Source organism: Neomonachus schauinslandi, chromosome 8, assembly GCF_002201575.2.
Source record: "Neomonachus schauinslandi chromosome 8, ASM220157v2, whole genome shotgun sequence".
Taxonomy (NCBI): domain Eukaryota; kingdom Metazoa; phylum Chordata; class Mammalia; order Carnivora; family Phocidae; genus Neomonachus; species Neomonachus schauinslandi.
In genome coordinates this window covers 105897127-105913049 of record NC_058410.1, presented here as the reverse complement: position 1 = coordinate 105913049, position 15923 = coordinate 105897127, and the positions used below count along the sequence as shown (strand labels likewise).

The 15923-nt window shown below is 37.0% G+C and overlaps 1 protein-coding gene across 3 annotated transcripts in view; it reads left to right on the top strand.

Moving 5' to 3' along the window:
* CDC5L (cell division cycle 5 like) overlaps positions 1–9618 on the top strand; it is a 48345-nt gene extending 38727 nt beyond the window's left edge. For all 3 annotated transcript variants that reach the window (XM_021692138.2, XM_044917705.1, XM_021692139.2), the window contains 2 exons: positions 8229–8441; positions 9198–9618. In XM_021692138.2, the coding sequence (XP_021547813.1) occupies positions 8229–8441; positions 9198–9302 (318 nt within the window). In that variant the 3' untranslated portion in view covers positions 9303–9618. The remainder of the gene's footprint in view (positions 1–8228; positions 8442–9197) is intronic.
* Positions 9619–15923: the final 6305 nt, after the last annotated feature.

Below are 15923 nucleotides of genomic sequence, written 5' to 3'. Positions count from 1 at the left end.
TGGTGTAAGGAGTCTCTTAAATGCATAGAATCAGAATGTAGTCACAGGTCAGAAGTAAGTGGGATTAAGACTTCAGAATTGTAACCAAGTTCATGTGTTTTATTCTGTTTTGGAGGCAGAATTAATTTCAGAACCTTGCCAGATATATGTGCAGCAGCAGCAAACACAAGTGATAGCTAATATCAGAAAAGGAGAAGTTAGAAAGCATAGCACGTTGAGGCCATTTAAATACGGTATTTTAATAACTTCTGAGGGCATTGTAGGTGTGTGGTAGGAGAGTAGAGTTATTGCTGTTTGTAGTGATGTCCCAGATGTAAAAAAAAAAAACAATTTTTGTTCAGGGTCATTTCTTTTTCTTTCTTTTTTTTTTTTTTTAAAGAGGGATGGCTAAAACAGGAAAATTTTTATTAGATGGTAAAAAATAAAATGGCTTTAGCACTTGATGTAATCGTATGTTTAGTGACTATTACGGAGCATCTGCTACGTACCAGCCCTTGTTCTAGCCCCTGGGAATATAGCAGGAACAAAGCAGACAGGTTCTGTGCTCTTGGGGACTTCAGTTATCTGGAAAATGCTTCATGTGGAGAGCCTCATTTTCTGATGATGCCAGATAAATGAGTCATTACTGTATTTGGGAAGTGCAAATAGAATTTGAGGTGTTCTAATTTGTTTCCACTTTAAGTGGAAATAGGAAATCGTCTGAAGACATAATTATTTTGAGTGAAATAATTTCCAGTAGGTGCAAAAGTGAAATGAGAAGTTTGAATTTAGGCCTGCTATTAAATTTAATAGTATTTGAAATAGTATCTAAACTGCTGTGTTGAGGAAGTTTGGCTGAAAAGTAGATTTTGTCATGTTAGCTATAAAAATGGAAAGGTTTTCCTTAGAGGTGGAAACTAGGTCCAGAAGTAATACTTCTCCCTGTATTTTACTGGCACAGTCAGCTTAGGCAAGAAATATTATGTAACATCGACTTCTTGGAAATAAAGTAACTTAACACAGATAACACATTTAAAATCTTTCTCAATGTATTTGTAGAACTCTTATGAGGACCCCTGCCTTTATTGAATGGTAGTATTTCAGCAAAATTCGCTGTACAATGGATATTTTCTCAGTGATTTTCATTATAAAGTCAGATATTTTTACATAGGAAAAAATTCACCCTTAATACTTTAAAGAGTGAAAGCTTAGGGTAGGGATCAAGTTGTTGGGCAAATCTGGGTGGAGGACTCTGTGTTGTAGTCACTCGGCAAGTTTATGTTCCCTTGTGGGTGTGTGTGGGGAGGGGTGACACGGGGCACAAGAGAGAAGTTTCTAGTACTCTGGAATGCTCCCTTTCTCAAGTTCTGTTCTTTGCCTTGACCCTTAAAGGCACTGACAGATTTCTTGGTTGTTTCTAGCAAGAACTCTAGAGCTGGATCAGAGATCTCCTTGGTACAATTGTGTAGCTTCTGTTATGCCTCAACATTGAGTTGAATTTGTTTCATGTGTTTCATTTCCTAACTCATGCAGATGTAAAGTGCTCTTGGTATTGCTTTGTTGGTACATTATTGTTCTTGAAAAGGCTTTTAGTAAGGTTTTGCCTCACTTCTTAGCTTGCTTTGTGGGAATGCAGCCTGGTGGTTGCTAACTCGGGGAGATGCTAGCAGTAATCACTTTCTCAGACCTGCAGCTCATCAGTATGGAGAGGGTTCACTGATAGAACTGAATGCTAGTGAGTAGTATGGAGATTAAAGGAAAGGCACTCATGGACTCTTATTGTTTGCAAACATTTTGGTGGTTGAACCACATCGTTACTACTATAGGATCATATTGCTAAATGATGGACTAGGAAGTGGAACTGCCATCAACTCTATTTATTTTGGGTATCCTTAAACCTGTTTTTCCAGTGGTATAAAGTTATATTCTGGGCCCCCAAGCAAGAGTTTCACTGAGGGATGCTCTTAATGTTTCTGAACCTCACTGTAACAGACTTTAACTGAAGACAGTATTGGAGACCCAAGGATAATGTGTTTATTTTGGAATTACTTAAGCTTAGTAACCTTAACAAACTTAGTGAGTTCGAAAGTAACAATTACACTTTTATAAGTCCCATACAGCTCCCTTTTGTAATGACCCGAGGAAACACTTATGGTTCCACTGATTCATCTCCTGGGGACCATCAGTTTTCCATTGGTCTCTGGCCAGTCTTTTTTAGACAGTTTCTCTTCTATGCATTTAAAAAATAACATTTGTAGGCGTTTTTCTAAAAATAATACCTGTACTTTGTAGAAAATTTAAAAAGAAATTAAAAAACAATTTGAGAAGAAGCCTGCCATCCAGACATAATCACCTTAAACATTTTGAGGGATGCGTATGTGTGTATGTATATATTTATATACACATGTGTGTGTATGTATATATATGACTAAAGATAGAAAAAATTACCATATGCATCTATGTGTGGATGAAAGGAGGAAGGTGTTTAGAAACTGAATTGGAATCACCGTATACTACTTTGTTAATTTAATAGTATATTATTACAAATATTATTAAAAAAAAAAAGAAACCCGATCACTTGCTCTCATTTATAAAGTTGTGGCAAAGAACAGCTTTGGCGAAATCCCCAAGTAATTATATACTCGTTATATTCTGCCCAACTTCTTAAAAAGTTGTTAAATAACCTTTTCTTCCCTGTAAAATTTTTCTAAGGGATGTTTGTTTTCTTATGATCTTATAGCTTGTTAAGAATAAAAGAATTAGGAATTTAAAAGTGTAAGCTGGGGAAAGTAAAAGTTTTTCTCAAGTGTCAAATAAAATTCTTATAGGCTAATGTCTCAGAAAGAATGATGGGCAGATCCATTAATTAAGATCTTGTTTATGTGTGTCTAGAATAACTTGTTTTTCAGGGAACTGTCTGATGGCATTAAGCCATTTAGACCCACAGCTTGAATTTCTTCAGGCATGTTTGCATTTCAGGGGCTGAGGCAAGGAGGATGTTCGGTTTATTAGTAGTGGTGTGGCCTAATGTGTTGAACTTTCAAGTAGGACACATTCTGTAGTTTCTTCACTTAGTCGCTGTGTGGCCTAGGGCAAGTACTTAACCTCTCTGAGCCTCAAATTTCCTTACCTGTAATATTTGGGTGGCTAATAGTTTTTATCTCGGAAGTGAGAGTTTGAGATACTGTAAGATTAAATGAAATACTGTGTGCCTAGCGATTACGAGGTTTAGTGAGTGGAAATTCTCTCCCTGTCGCTTCAGGTCTGTTGGATTAAACTTGGTTTGATACTCTCAGGTATCAAGAAGTAACTTTGGTACCTTGAACAACAGGGTGGCTGAGTTTTTATTCTATAAATTTTGATGACTGTCTGAAATTTGAGACATGGGTTGATTTTCACAGAGATTGAGTAAGGCTTAAGGCTCAGATTTTGGTTAGTATAAATGGATTTTAACATAATTGTGGATTGTAATTTAACATCTCATATATACATTTTGGTGTGTTGAAATCGTTGACATACTTGTAAATTTTGATGTTTCTTATATTTCATTGTATTGATTCATGGTTTGTGGTGTGCAGTCTTTTTTTTTAATTTTTAAAAAGATTGTATTTATTTATTTGACAGAAAGAGACACAGCGAGAGAGGGAACACAAGCAGGGGGAGTGGGAGAGGGAGAAGCAGGCTTCCCGCAGAGCAGGGAGCCCGATGTGGGACTTGATCCCAGGACCCTAGGACCATGACCTGAGCCGAAGGCAGACGCTTAACGACTGACCCACCCAGGCGCCCCTGTGGTGTACAGTCTTAACAAAATAGCCTCTGCAGTAGATACTGAATTTGAATTTTATAGAACCTTTTATTATGGGAGTTTTCAAATAAACCCTAACGTGGATTAGTTTAATGAGTCCTCAGATGTTAGCATCCAGCTAGGGATATCAACTCACAACCACTTTTGTTTCATATATTATTCTCTCTTTCCCATTATTTTGAAGCACATTCCAGACATTGTATTATAAGACTGAGTTATGGTACATGAAATTTGTCAGTTTGGTGTCCCCCACACATTGGTATGTAGATACATTCTCATTCATCTCCCCTTTTGGATTGAATTTTACTTTTTCATTTTAGATTTAGTCAGCTTTAATTATATCAAGTGTTGTCCTACTTTAATTTTTTCTTTTTTTTAAACAATTTTTTTTCCTTTTTTTTTTTTTTATTTATTTATTTGAGAGAGAGAGAATGAGAGACAGAGAGCACGAGAGGGAAGAGGGTCAGAGGGAGAAGCAGACTCCCTGCTGAGCAGGGAGCCCAATGCGGGACTCGATCCCCAGACTCGAGGATCATGACCTGAGCCGAAGGCAGTCGCTTAACCAACTGAGCCACCCAGGCGCCCTAATTTTTTCATAGTTACAGTTTTCTTTTCCTCTTTTTTCTTTTTTTTTTAAGATTTTATTTATTTGAGAGACAGGCTGAGGTAGCGACAGGGAGAGGGAGAAGCAGGGAGAGCAGGGAGCTCAACTCGGGGCTCTGTCACAGGACCCTGAGATCATGACCTGAGCCAAAGGCAGACTCTTAACCCACTGAGCCACCCAGGCGCCCCTAGGTACAGTTTTCTAATAGTGAATTTTGTGTTGATACATATTTAAAGCTTAAGCTTCCATTATAACCATATCTGGTAGATTTGTCTGGTGACAAGTTTACAAGGTATTTAATCCTATCTCCACGCCTATCTCTGCTACTATCTCTGTTGGATGTTTTAAGAAGAATTTGAAGTGCATTTCTAAGTGCAGATAAGGATTTGAAAAAAAAAAATTTTTTTTTGAGAACTTTTTATAAGTCAGCTCTAACCATACTGTCGAAGCTCCTTAAGCCAATATTGTTTTGTTCAAAATAAGTTGTCCTTCTGGAAGGGCAATTGCTAATACTTAATTTTTTTAGAAAGGCTTAGAAATACGAATTTGGTTAAGTCACAGTCTGGTTTTTCCTGATTTTTTTGTATTTTAAACAATAAGGTTTTATACCCTGTTGGACTTTAATATTTCTGTGGTGTATGAGTATGGGGTGGGGGAGTTGGACTAATTTAGGGCAGTTCTATTCTATGAATGCATGTGCATTTCATGTTTGAGGTTTCTTGGCTAGAAAAAAGCCAAGACCTTATAGGTTAGCATTTTTCCCTCCTAAAGCGCATTGAGCAGGCATAGGTTGAACATTTTACAAAGTGTACAGATAATCTTCCTTCACATTTTAATGATCAGAAGATGGCAGACGTAAGGTAACTGAGCTTAAATTGAATATTAAAAGCTGCATTTAATTTTTCCTTATACTTTTCGTGACTAAATTTATGTAGTTATTTGACTATAAATTTTTTCCTTCGCTTAATTTTTTGGTAATTTATTTCCATATTTGGTTGGAATCTTAGTACAGTATTTGAGCCAGAAGATTTTATATAAAGCTTGAACTAAATTAAATAAAATTGTTGGCATGAAATGGAAGCTAGCAACTTTGAAAGTTTTAAAATCCTTGATAGTTTGGGGAGCATAAATGACTCAACCATATGAGGTAATCACCAGATACGAGGTACCAGTCATTCAAAATGTGTCTTGATGACTAATTAAACACTTTTAGAACATAAGTATTAGGTTCTTGTATCAAATTGGAAATTGAATATCCATGGAGTGCAGTGCATAGCTATTTGAATTATCTTAACCAATGAAAATGAAAATTTGTATGTCTAATTTTTAAAATGTGCTATGTATAGGGGCATCTGGGTGGCTCGGTCGGTTAAGTATTCAACTCTTTATTTTGGGTCAGGTCATGATCTCAGGGTGGTAAGATTGAGCCCTGTGTAGGGCTCCGTGCTCAGCAGGGAGTCTGCTTGAGATTCTCTCTTTCCCTCCCTACCCCCCCCCCCCCCCCCTCCACTCTCATGCTTGTTCGCTCTCTCAAAAAAAAAAAAAAGGTGCTGTGTGTATTAATTTGAAATTCTGTGCTGTTAATGTTAGGGTTTTGGAATGTTTATTTGAATCCACATATGATTAGAGTATCTTAGAACATGCTGAATTATAGTATAACTCCATCATAATATAACTCCATCCAGCAACTCCATCCTGATTGCCTAGTAGAGTCATCTGGGGGCTTTAAAAATACCAAGATCTGAGACCATTTAAATAAGGGTCTCTGGGCTTAGGGCACTGGCACTGGTAGATTTGAAAAGCTCCGCGGGTGATTCTAAAGTTGAGCTGGGGTTGAAAGCCACTGGCTGGAGAAGACACATTCCAGTACATGTTACTTGCCATGGTTGTCCTCAAGAGGCAAACTGCTCTTTTAAAAGAAGGAATAGCTATTTTTCCTTGCTTTATTTCCAGGAAGGATTCTGGGTCATTTTTTATTAAAGTTGGAATTTTAAGGTTTTAAAGCCTCATCATTAGTCCCTTGGTCCATTAGAGAGGGGAGAGCAAAATGGTTGAACTCTTAGTATATATAAGGTAATTGTAATCAGACCTGACACTTGTTAACTGTTTCCTCTGTGCTAGTCCCTGGGAGGCTAAGGGTTTGACATCTATTACATTACTTAAGCTCCATAATAACTTATAGCAGTGACTGCCATTTTCTTGATGAGGAAAGGAAGACAGGTTAAATAGCTCGCATCACCTGAGAACAGTGGGGTGGCAGTGCTAGGTGGTGAGGGTGACTCGCTGCGCCCTCTGCTGTGCTGCCTGACTCCGCACAGTGTTTCCTTAGACATCGGTGCCATGGAACTTACTTTGTTATCTGTTAGAGGAAAATGGCTCCTTTATAAAGGACATTATTTATTATCCAAATGAATTGCAGACGAATAAAAGCTTACTAGCTTTTTATGGATTATTATTTGGGTGTACATTATCTTGAAACTACTTAGTTGCAGAGTCACTTGATGGAATCAGTTGAGGTGGGGTGGGAGAGGGGGGGGGGGAGGGGAAGGAAAGTTGAGGGGGGGAGGAAAGAAAGAACAGACCCACACATAAGAAAGTAACACAGATTTAATGGTTATTCTTGTGGCTCTGACCTCATAATTGTAAGTGTTGTATGTTGAAAACATGCATTTGCAGATCACTTTAAAATACGAAGTGATTATATTGTGGGATGTAGAATATACACCTAGAGTAGGTGTTATGTGAATGGGATTCTGTATTACACACCTGTTTCCTTCTCAGCCAGCTCTCCTTGGACTCCCTCACCTGGGGCTTTCTCGGCCCTGCATCAGCTCTAGCATTTTTTTGGTATCTTGCTTTTGTTAATTGTCATCCTCCTCCTCTTTTGTGAGTTTGAATTCTTTTCCCCTAATTTTTAGAATGAGTTGAGGAGGCAGCCCATCTGTGCTCAGTATACATATTTAATAGGAAAACTGTCATCTCTCAATTTTCTGGTGTCTTCACTTTCCAAAAACTAAAGATTTTTTTTTCATTGCCAAATGTGATATTCTTTTTCCTTTATGGGTTTTGTGCCACATTTAGAATTATAACATTATAAAAACAAACCAGTAGTTTTATAGTTTAAGAGGATTACATTTTGATTACAACTATGGTGCATTAATTGGACATTATTCAGTTGTTAAAAATGTACTGGATGTATAATATAGACGTGCATTTTCCCCACTTTTATTGAGAAATAATTGTACATCACTGTATAAACTTAAGGCGTTCGGGATGATGGTTTGATTTACATGTGTTGTGAAATGATTATCGCGATAGATTCCGTTAACTCCATCATCTCATGTAGATAAAATATAAAGGAAGAAAGAAGAAAAAAAGAAAAAAATGTCCTCTTATGATCTTGAGATTTACTTTCTTCACAGCTTTCTGTATATCATACAGCAGTGTTAGCTGTAGTCATCATATTGTATAGAAGTACATTTTGGGATAAAAGTGGTGAAGATGGGTCTCTGCCAGTCCCCAAATCAGTGCAGATTAATGATAGCAGAAGTTATTTTCAGAAGCAGAGATTAGTTTTTCTTATACTATGAAATTCAAACTTGCTTTGAAATTGAATCATGGGTGAAGTTATAGACAGATGATGTGGGAGTAAACTGTGAAACCCTTCTAGTACAAGACAAACCCTTCTTAGGCCAAATTTTGTGTTATGGTAGCTAAAATATAAGGAATTCTAATGTACCTTTGCTTTGAGGAGGTAAATGAACCAATAGTGCCTTTTTAGTTCCATTATTTAGCCTGTTTTTCTCATGTCTGCTGATGTGATCTTCCCCCAACCCCCAGATAAACAGGGGTCACATGACAACGGAAGCTAAGAGAGCTGCAAAGATGGAGAAGAAGATGAAAATTTTGCTTGGGGGTTACCAGTCTCGTGCTATGGGGCTCATGAAACAGTTGAATGACTTATGGGACCAAATTGAGCAGGCTCATTTGGAGTTACGCACTTTTGAAGAACTCAAGAAACATGAAGATTCTGCTATTCCCCGGAGGCTAGAGGTAACATTATTGCCTTGCAGCATTGCTTCAAAAGAGAACTGCAAAGAATTACCAGGGCTTTCCTGTTTTTTCTTTTTCTTGTGCAGACTATCTCTGAAGTTGATACTGTCTGGCTTTTTTCAATGAGAGCCTGAAGTTTTTGACTTATCTAGAGTTGTCTGTGTGTAGATGGATAGACCAGGCCAATGGTGGATACAGTGGCTTTTCCTTTACTAATTTTCTGGTTTGTATATCTATACACTGTGAAATAGAATAAGTAACCCTTGTGATTTGTCCCCCTGAAGCTTAATTGCATCCCATTCTTCTAGCTCTCTGACGTACATTAAACCAGTGTCTGTTTTGTAATTTAGGATGCTGGGAGTATAGCTGGTCATTCTAAAGCATGAAATTCCTTTGGCTAGATTTGGTTTATTTCTCAAGTGTGCATGATAGTCACACTTGGGCAGTCAGGGCTTAATAGAAGTGCATTCGTGGGTATTGATAGGACGACAGTGGCTTGTTTATTTGAGATGGCAGCAGAGATTTTATAAGATTTTACAAGATTTACAAATGGTAGTCATTTGACCAGAGAATGGTTGCAGTACTTGTTTTACAGCACAAGTAATTGCTATTTCTTGTTTCTCTGGGGGAATACCTAGCCCTTAAGAGTCATGACGTAGCTCAGCTATTTGTAAGATGATAAAGTATCATAAGATATTTTTAATTTTCAGTGTGCTTACATATGAAATAATTATTCAATATTTTTGTCTCTTCAAGTGTCTAAAAGAAGATGTTCAGCGACAACAGGAAAGAGAAAAAGAACTTCAGCATAGATATGCTGACTTGCTGCTGGAGAAGGAGACTTTAAAGTCCAAATTCTGAAGCATAGTTTATATTCTGTCACAAGATGAATTAATTGCTGGTTTTCATACTCTGGAAGGCTGAAACTGATGATTATCTTCATTGACAAATTTACCCACAATCTGGTTTTTCAGTTGTTTGTTTTAAATGATATCAATCTTACACAGTCTATGTATAAAGACTTTAACTCCACAGGACATTTTAGGGTTTAAATTATTAAGATGATCATTCTTTTAGCAGTGTCATATTTGCAAAATTTTTTTAGTTTTGGCCTTTAATTTTAAAAGCCTGATTTTAAAGTGCTGCCTGTGAGTAAACTCTTGAATAAAAACAAAATGTAAAAAATTGAGAGTGTAGCCTTTTGTTTGAAGTAATTAGATACTTAGAATGCCCACAAACCAGCAAGTATGTACTCTGTGTCATATTTAATGAGTAACTCTTGGGTAATCAAAATGGTGATCCAGTATTTTAATTCCTTAAGAGGAGTCCTTTTGTGGCTTTGTTAGTTTTAGCATAGAGTACTCATTTCTCAGTACACTGACAAGATTAACATTTTAACACCTCAGTTTTTTTGTTTTTTTTTTTTAGTATAACTTTAGGGAAGGTCTCTTCTCTGCCCAGCTACTCACACAGTTATGGATTAGGACTCAAAAGATTTAATTTTTATCGACCTGTTCTTTTCTTGTAATTGTCTTTTTGATAAAGGCATGTTAAAGATTAATTTCAGTAAGACTGTTGGAACTTTATTAAAGCTTGGTGTTTATCTTAACAAGTTCATTACACAAGTGTAGAATTTGGGGAATGGGTAGGAGTGGGAAGACCTGACTTTATAATTCACATGAAATTATTTGGGACAGTTATTAATTGGCTACAAGTTTGGTATAGACCAACAATATGTTGGACTAACCAGGCAGATTTCCTAATCTTAAGAATCCTAGGGACTAAAAGGAGGTAAGGAAGGATTGATTCATTCATTCATCAGATATTTATTAACTATATACCGGGTGTCAGACTCGTGGAGATAGAACAATGAGTAAAATAGGCGTGACTCCTGTTTTGTGGTGCTTATGGCCTGTTGGGAATTTTAGGTGATTAAAAATCAGGTGTTTATCGGGCGCCTGGGTGGCTCAGTTGGTTAAGCGACTGCCTTCGGCTCAGGTCATGATCCTGGAGTCCCGGGATCGAGTCCCGCATCGGGCTCCCTGCTCGGCAGGGAGTCTGCTTCTCCCTCTGACCCTCCTCCCTCTCATGCTCTCTGTCTCTCATTCTCTCTGTCTCAAATAAATAAATAAAATCTTAGAAAAAAAAAAAAAAAAAAATCAGGTGTTTATCGAGTGACTCTTCGTATGTGCCAGGCACTTAGTTAAGTGTTGGAGATAAACTCTCATGGAGATGACAGTAGGAGGAGGAGATACTCCGTATACCAGGAAAAGTATCAGATCATGAACTTAGATTCTATGGAGGGAATTAAAATAGGGTGATGGGAGATAGTGACTGGGTGGCTACTTTAGGCTGGATGATCAGAAGAGTCTTTGAGGAGGTAACTTTTAAGATAAGATGTGATTAACATCTTAGAAGGAGCTATTCTTGTGGGACTCAAGGAAGAGCAATACCAGCAGAGTGAAGAACAAGCACAAAGCCCCTTTGGAGTGTTTGAGGAATAGAAAAGACGACCATGTGGCTGGAATGTCAAGAATAGCATTTGAGTAAGGCCTACATGAATAGGGGCATATTTATAAGGCCTTGGTAAGAAATTTAGATTTTATTCTATTATGGGAAGCTATGAGAAGATTCTGAGCAAAGGAATGAGATGGTTAGATTTGGTTTAGAGAAATATCCTGTGGTCATACTGCATAATGTCTCACTGGCTGAAGACAGGGAAGCCGGTTAGTTGAGGAGCATAAAGTGGTAATCAGGCAAACAGCCATACTGACTCAAACCAGGATAGAGGCAGTCCTGGTGGGGACAGGTGCAAAAATTTGAGTGGTAATAATTCTGTGGTCTCATTGGACTATATATTTTTCTAGTATCTAGCTGCTTAATTCTAGTACTTGTTTCAGTAATTTCACATGGTTTTCTAGGGAACACTTTGATATCATCTATGAATAATGATAATGTTTCTTCTAGTAGTTTAATTTTTGTTGCATGTTTTGTTGGCAGAAATGTTTAGAACAGTGTTAAATAAGAATGCTGATGGTAGACGTTTTATTTCTGATTTGAATGGGAATGTCCATAGTATTTTACTTTTAGGCTGGCTGTTTTGAGTTCTTTATCTAGAAAGGAAGTACCCCTCCATTTTTAGTTTTTAAAGAACCTGAATTAGGGGCGCCTGGGTGGCTCAGTTGTTAAGCTTCTGCCTTCGGCTCAGGTCATGATCCCAGGGTCCTGGGATCGAGCCCTGCATCGGGCTCCCTGCTCGGGCGGGAAGCCTGCTTCTCCCTCTCCCACTCCCTGTGCTTGTGTTCCTACTCTCGCTGTGTCTCTGTGAAATAAATAGATAAAATCTTTAAAAAAAATAAAAATAAAAAAATAATCTGAATTCGGATCGGCGCTGGAATTTTGTCACACATGCTTTTTGGATATCTCTTAAGATTATCAGATGGTTTTTTTCCATTTAATTTGTTGATGACATATCAATAGATTTTCCAATGTTAAACCGTCTTTGAATGCCTGGAATCAGGTAGATTAATTACAAAAATTTTTTTTTTAAGAGGCGCCTGGGTGGCTCAGTCGTTAAGCATCTGCCTTCGGCTCAGGTCATGGTCCCAGGGTCCTGGGATTGAGCCCCGCATCAGGCTCTCCCTGCTCCGTGGGGAGCCTGGTTCTCCCTCTCCCACTCCCCCTCCTTGTGTTGTCTCTCTCGCTGTGTCTCTCTCTGTCAAATAAATAAATAAAAAAAAAAATCTTTTTTTTAAGATTTACATTTTACTTGCATCTTATGTAGACTTGAATGATACGGATTTAAAATAGTTGATCTTGGGGCTCCTGGGTGGCTCAGTCTTTAAGCGGCTGCCTTTGGCTCAGGTCAGGATCCCAGTGTTCTGGGATCGAGCCCCGCATCGGGCTCCCTGCTCCGCAGGAAGCCTGCTTCTCGCTCTCCCTCTGCTTGTGTTCCCTCTCTTGCTGTCTCTGTCAGATAAATAAATAAAATCTGAAAATAAATAAATAAATAAAATAGTTGATCTACCAATAAAGACTCACTTCGTTTTCAAAATTTGAAGTAATGCATGTACTTACAGCCTACAAAATGACCAAGGTTTGCATAATTTCAAAATTGGCAGTCTCAGTGCATTGTAGACATATGGCTCACGCTTTTGCCATATAGCAGTGCAGCTTTAATTGGTAAACAGCTCTGCATCATCTTTGTTAGTACCCTGTAAAGCCCAGGGTTCTTTACCAGCAGCACTCTGAGAGCGATTTTGGTAACTTTTCACATTCACATTTATCTTATTTTTCATTAACTGGTTGTGTTAAAACTAGTGTTGAAAAGCATGTTTAAGTCTCAGTAACTTTGGGACAGAAATTAAATATGATACAGAGCCCCCCCCCCAAAAAAAAACCCACCAGAAGGAGTGAGATCTCATCTTTGAAATATTAGAAATAATGCTGAGATAAGAAAATTCAGTCTCCAAAGAAAAAATACCTAACAGCACGTGTAGATTTCTGCTGTCCAACCATTTTATCCTCACTATTTTCACATCTGTTTTTCTGGGAACATTAGTTGTGAAGTATGTGATGTCCTGCAATGCATTTCTCCTAAAATGTGGCTGCCCTATTGGCCCTGTAGACTTTGATTTGCTAATAGGTTATTTAGGAAAATTGCATTTTTTACGTAAGTGAATTTAGTCTTTTGGGCTGTTAGCTCTTTTTTTTTTTTTTTTATAAGTAGGCTCCACACCTAGTGTGGAGCCCAAAGCAGAGCTTGAACTCACAACCCTGAGGTCAAGACCTAAGCTGAGATCAAGAGTTGTATGCTCACCCTACTGAGTCACCTAGGCGCCCCAGTCCAATTTTTGACATGGAGATTTTGCTAGCTGTATAAGGTGAATAGGATAACTATGTATATTTTTCTTTGCATCAAGCAGTTATATCATTGGAGGGATTTGTTCCATTAAAGATTGAAGGATTGAGCTGAGAAACCTTTGAATTGAGAGCCCTTTTGGGAAGTAATTTCTTGATAACAATTTCTTCTGTGACTATGTTATCTGTTTTTAAATTGAAGTATCTTTAAATTTGATTTTAAAATTTTGTTTTAAAATGTATTTCTCCTTTGGTGTTTGTTATTTGCTAAGTTTAAGTAATTTATACTTTTCCAGAAAACTTAATTTTGTTGAAATTTTACACATTTATTTGCAGAGAATTTTAATAGAGAGTAAGAAATCTCCTATATTAAGTTTGTTACTTCTAAGTTACAAGAAATTGACCTTAATTTTACCATTTCCTATTTTTTCCTTGATTTGACTCACTAAAGGTAATCTTTTTTCCCTTCAAAAAAAACCCAGTGTTTGGATTTATCACTTGTCATTTGTTTTAAAATATATTAATTTCTCATTTTATGTGTATTTCTTTTGTTTTCTGTAGAGTTTCTTGCCCTGTAACTTTTTGAGTCTGATGTTTATTTTTTGTTTTTATTTGTATACAAATGAAGGGTTTTGGTTATCTCTAATTTCAGATACGTTCACATCCCAGCTACATTGATGTGTCTTGTTTTCTAAGTAGTTTATCATTGTGTTTTAAATTTTTGGTTAAATAAATTTCTGTGTGGTTGGCTTTTTTCTTTTTTAATTGTTGCTCCTTGTAGCATTTTTACCTTGTAGCAAGGAAATACGGCTTATGTAGTTTCTGCTTTTTAGAATTGAGGTTTTGAAGTCCAGCATTTAAAAAAAAACGTTTTATGGATGTTTTAAATGAAGCTTTATTTAGTTCATGTGGGACAGAGGTGAACATGTATTCAACCACTTTAATTATATTATTCAAATTTTATTTTCTTATCTTGGGGTGTAAACTACCATAGACTAAATGTTGTCTTAAAGTCTTCTAGATCTTTTTCTCAATTTCAGCTTGTCTAGAGCTTTTGTTTCATATATTTTGATACTGTTGTTTAGTATGTAAATTCTTGTGTCTGTTAGGGGTCATTCATAAAAGACTTGCTAGTCTATAGAGTTACTCCTTTTCTCCTTTATACTTTTACTTTCAAATTAACCTCTTTGAGATTGGAATATTCTTTTTTTGTTTATATTTGCTTGATAAGTTATCTTTTTTTTTAACTTCTATATAATTTTTTGTTGTCTCTAAACAGCATGTCTTGTTGGATTTTCTATTTCAACCCATTTGGAGAGTTTTTGCAATTTAAGAGGGGAGACGGATAATCCATTTGCTTTTATGTTAATTACTGACTTTGGTCTTCTGTGATCATGTTTTATGCTTTCTCACTGATGCCTCTCATTTCCTAAATGGACTGTAATGTTCTGGGTTTTAATTTTCTTAGTGATTTAGGAAATATGCATTCTCTTTTAAGTTTTACAGATGATGATGGTATCATTTAGGGTTCAGGACCCATGCAAGAGAAAGAAACCATACCAGTAATTTGAACAGGGAAATTTAATATGAAGAATTATTAACTATAACAGGAGATTAACCACTAAGACGGGCAGAGACAACTCTAAAGAATACAGGGCTAGCAGATGTAGAGAGGAACCGTACCTGTAGACTGAGAGAGTACTCAAGTAGGGAACATTCTTTTTTATGGCTGAATAATACTCTGCACGCTTGTGCACGCAAGCCTGTGTATGTGTGTGCGCGTGTGACGTTTTTGTTATCTATTCAGCCATTGGTAGATTATCTGAGTTGTTTCCACATCTTGGCTATTGTAAATAATGGTGCATTGAACATGGGGGTGCAAATATCTTTTGGATTCAGTGTCTTCATTTTCTTTAGATAAATACCCAAGAGTGGAACTGCTGAATCATATGGTAGTTCTATTTTTAATTTTTTGATGAAGCTCCGTACTGTTTTTTATAGTGGCTGCACCAGTTTACATTCCCATGAACGGTGCATGGGGGTTCCCTTCTCTCCGCATCCTCGCTAACACTTACTATTTCTTATCTTTTTGATTCTAGCCATTCTGACAGGTGTGAGGTGATGTCTTATTGCAGTTTTGATTTGCATTTCCCTGATGATTGATGATGAGCATCTTTTCATGTACCCTTTGGCCATCGGTATGTCTTTGGAAAAATGTCTATTTAGGGCTTCTGCCCATTTTTAATCAATTGTTTTTTTGCTATTGGGTTGTATGAGTTCTTTATTTATGTTAGATATTAGTGTCCCTTACGAGATACAAGATTTGCAAATATTTTCTCCCATCCAATAGCTTGCCTTTTCATTTTGTTGATGGTTTCATTTGCTGTGCAGAAGCTTTTAAGTTTGATGTAGCCCCACTTGTTTATTTTTGCTCTTGTTGCTTTGGGTGTCAGATTAAAAAATCATCACCAAGACCTATGTCAGGGAGCTTACTGCCTATGTTTCTTCTAGAGTTGTGTGGTTTCAGGTCTTACATTTAAGTCTTTGATCCATTTTGAGTTAGTTTTTGTGTATGGTGTAAGTCAGGGGTCCACTTTCATTCTTTTGCATGTAGCTGCCCAG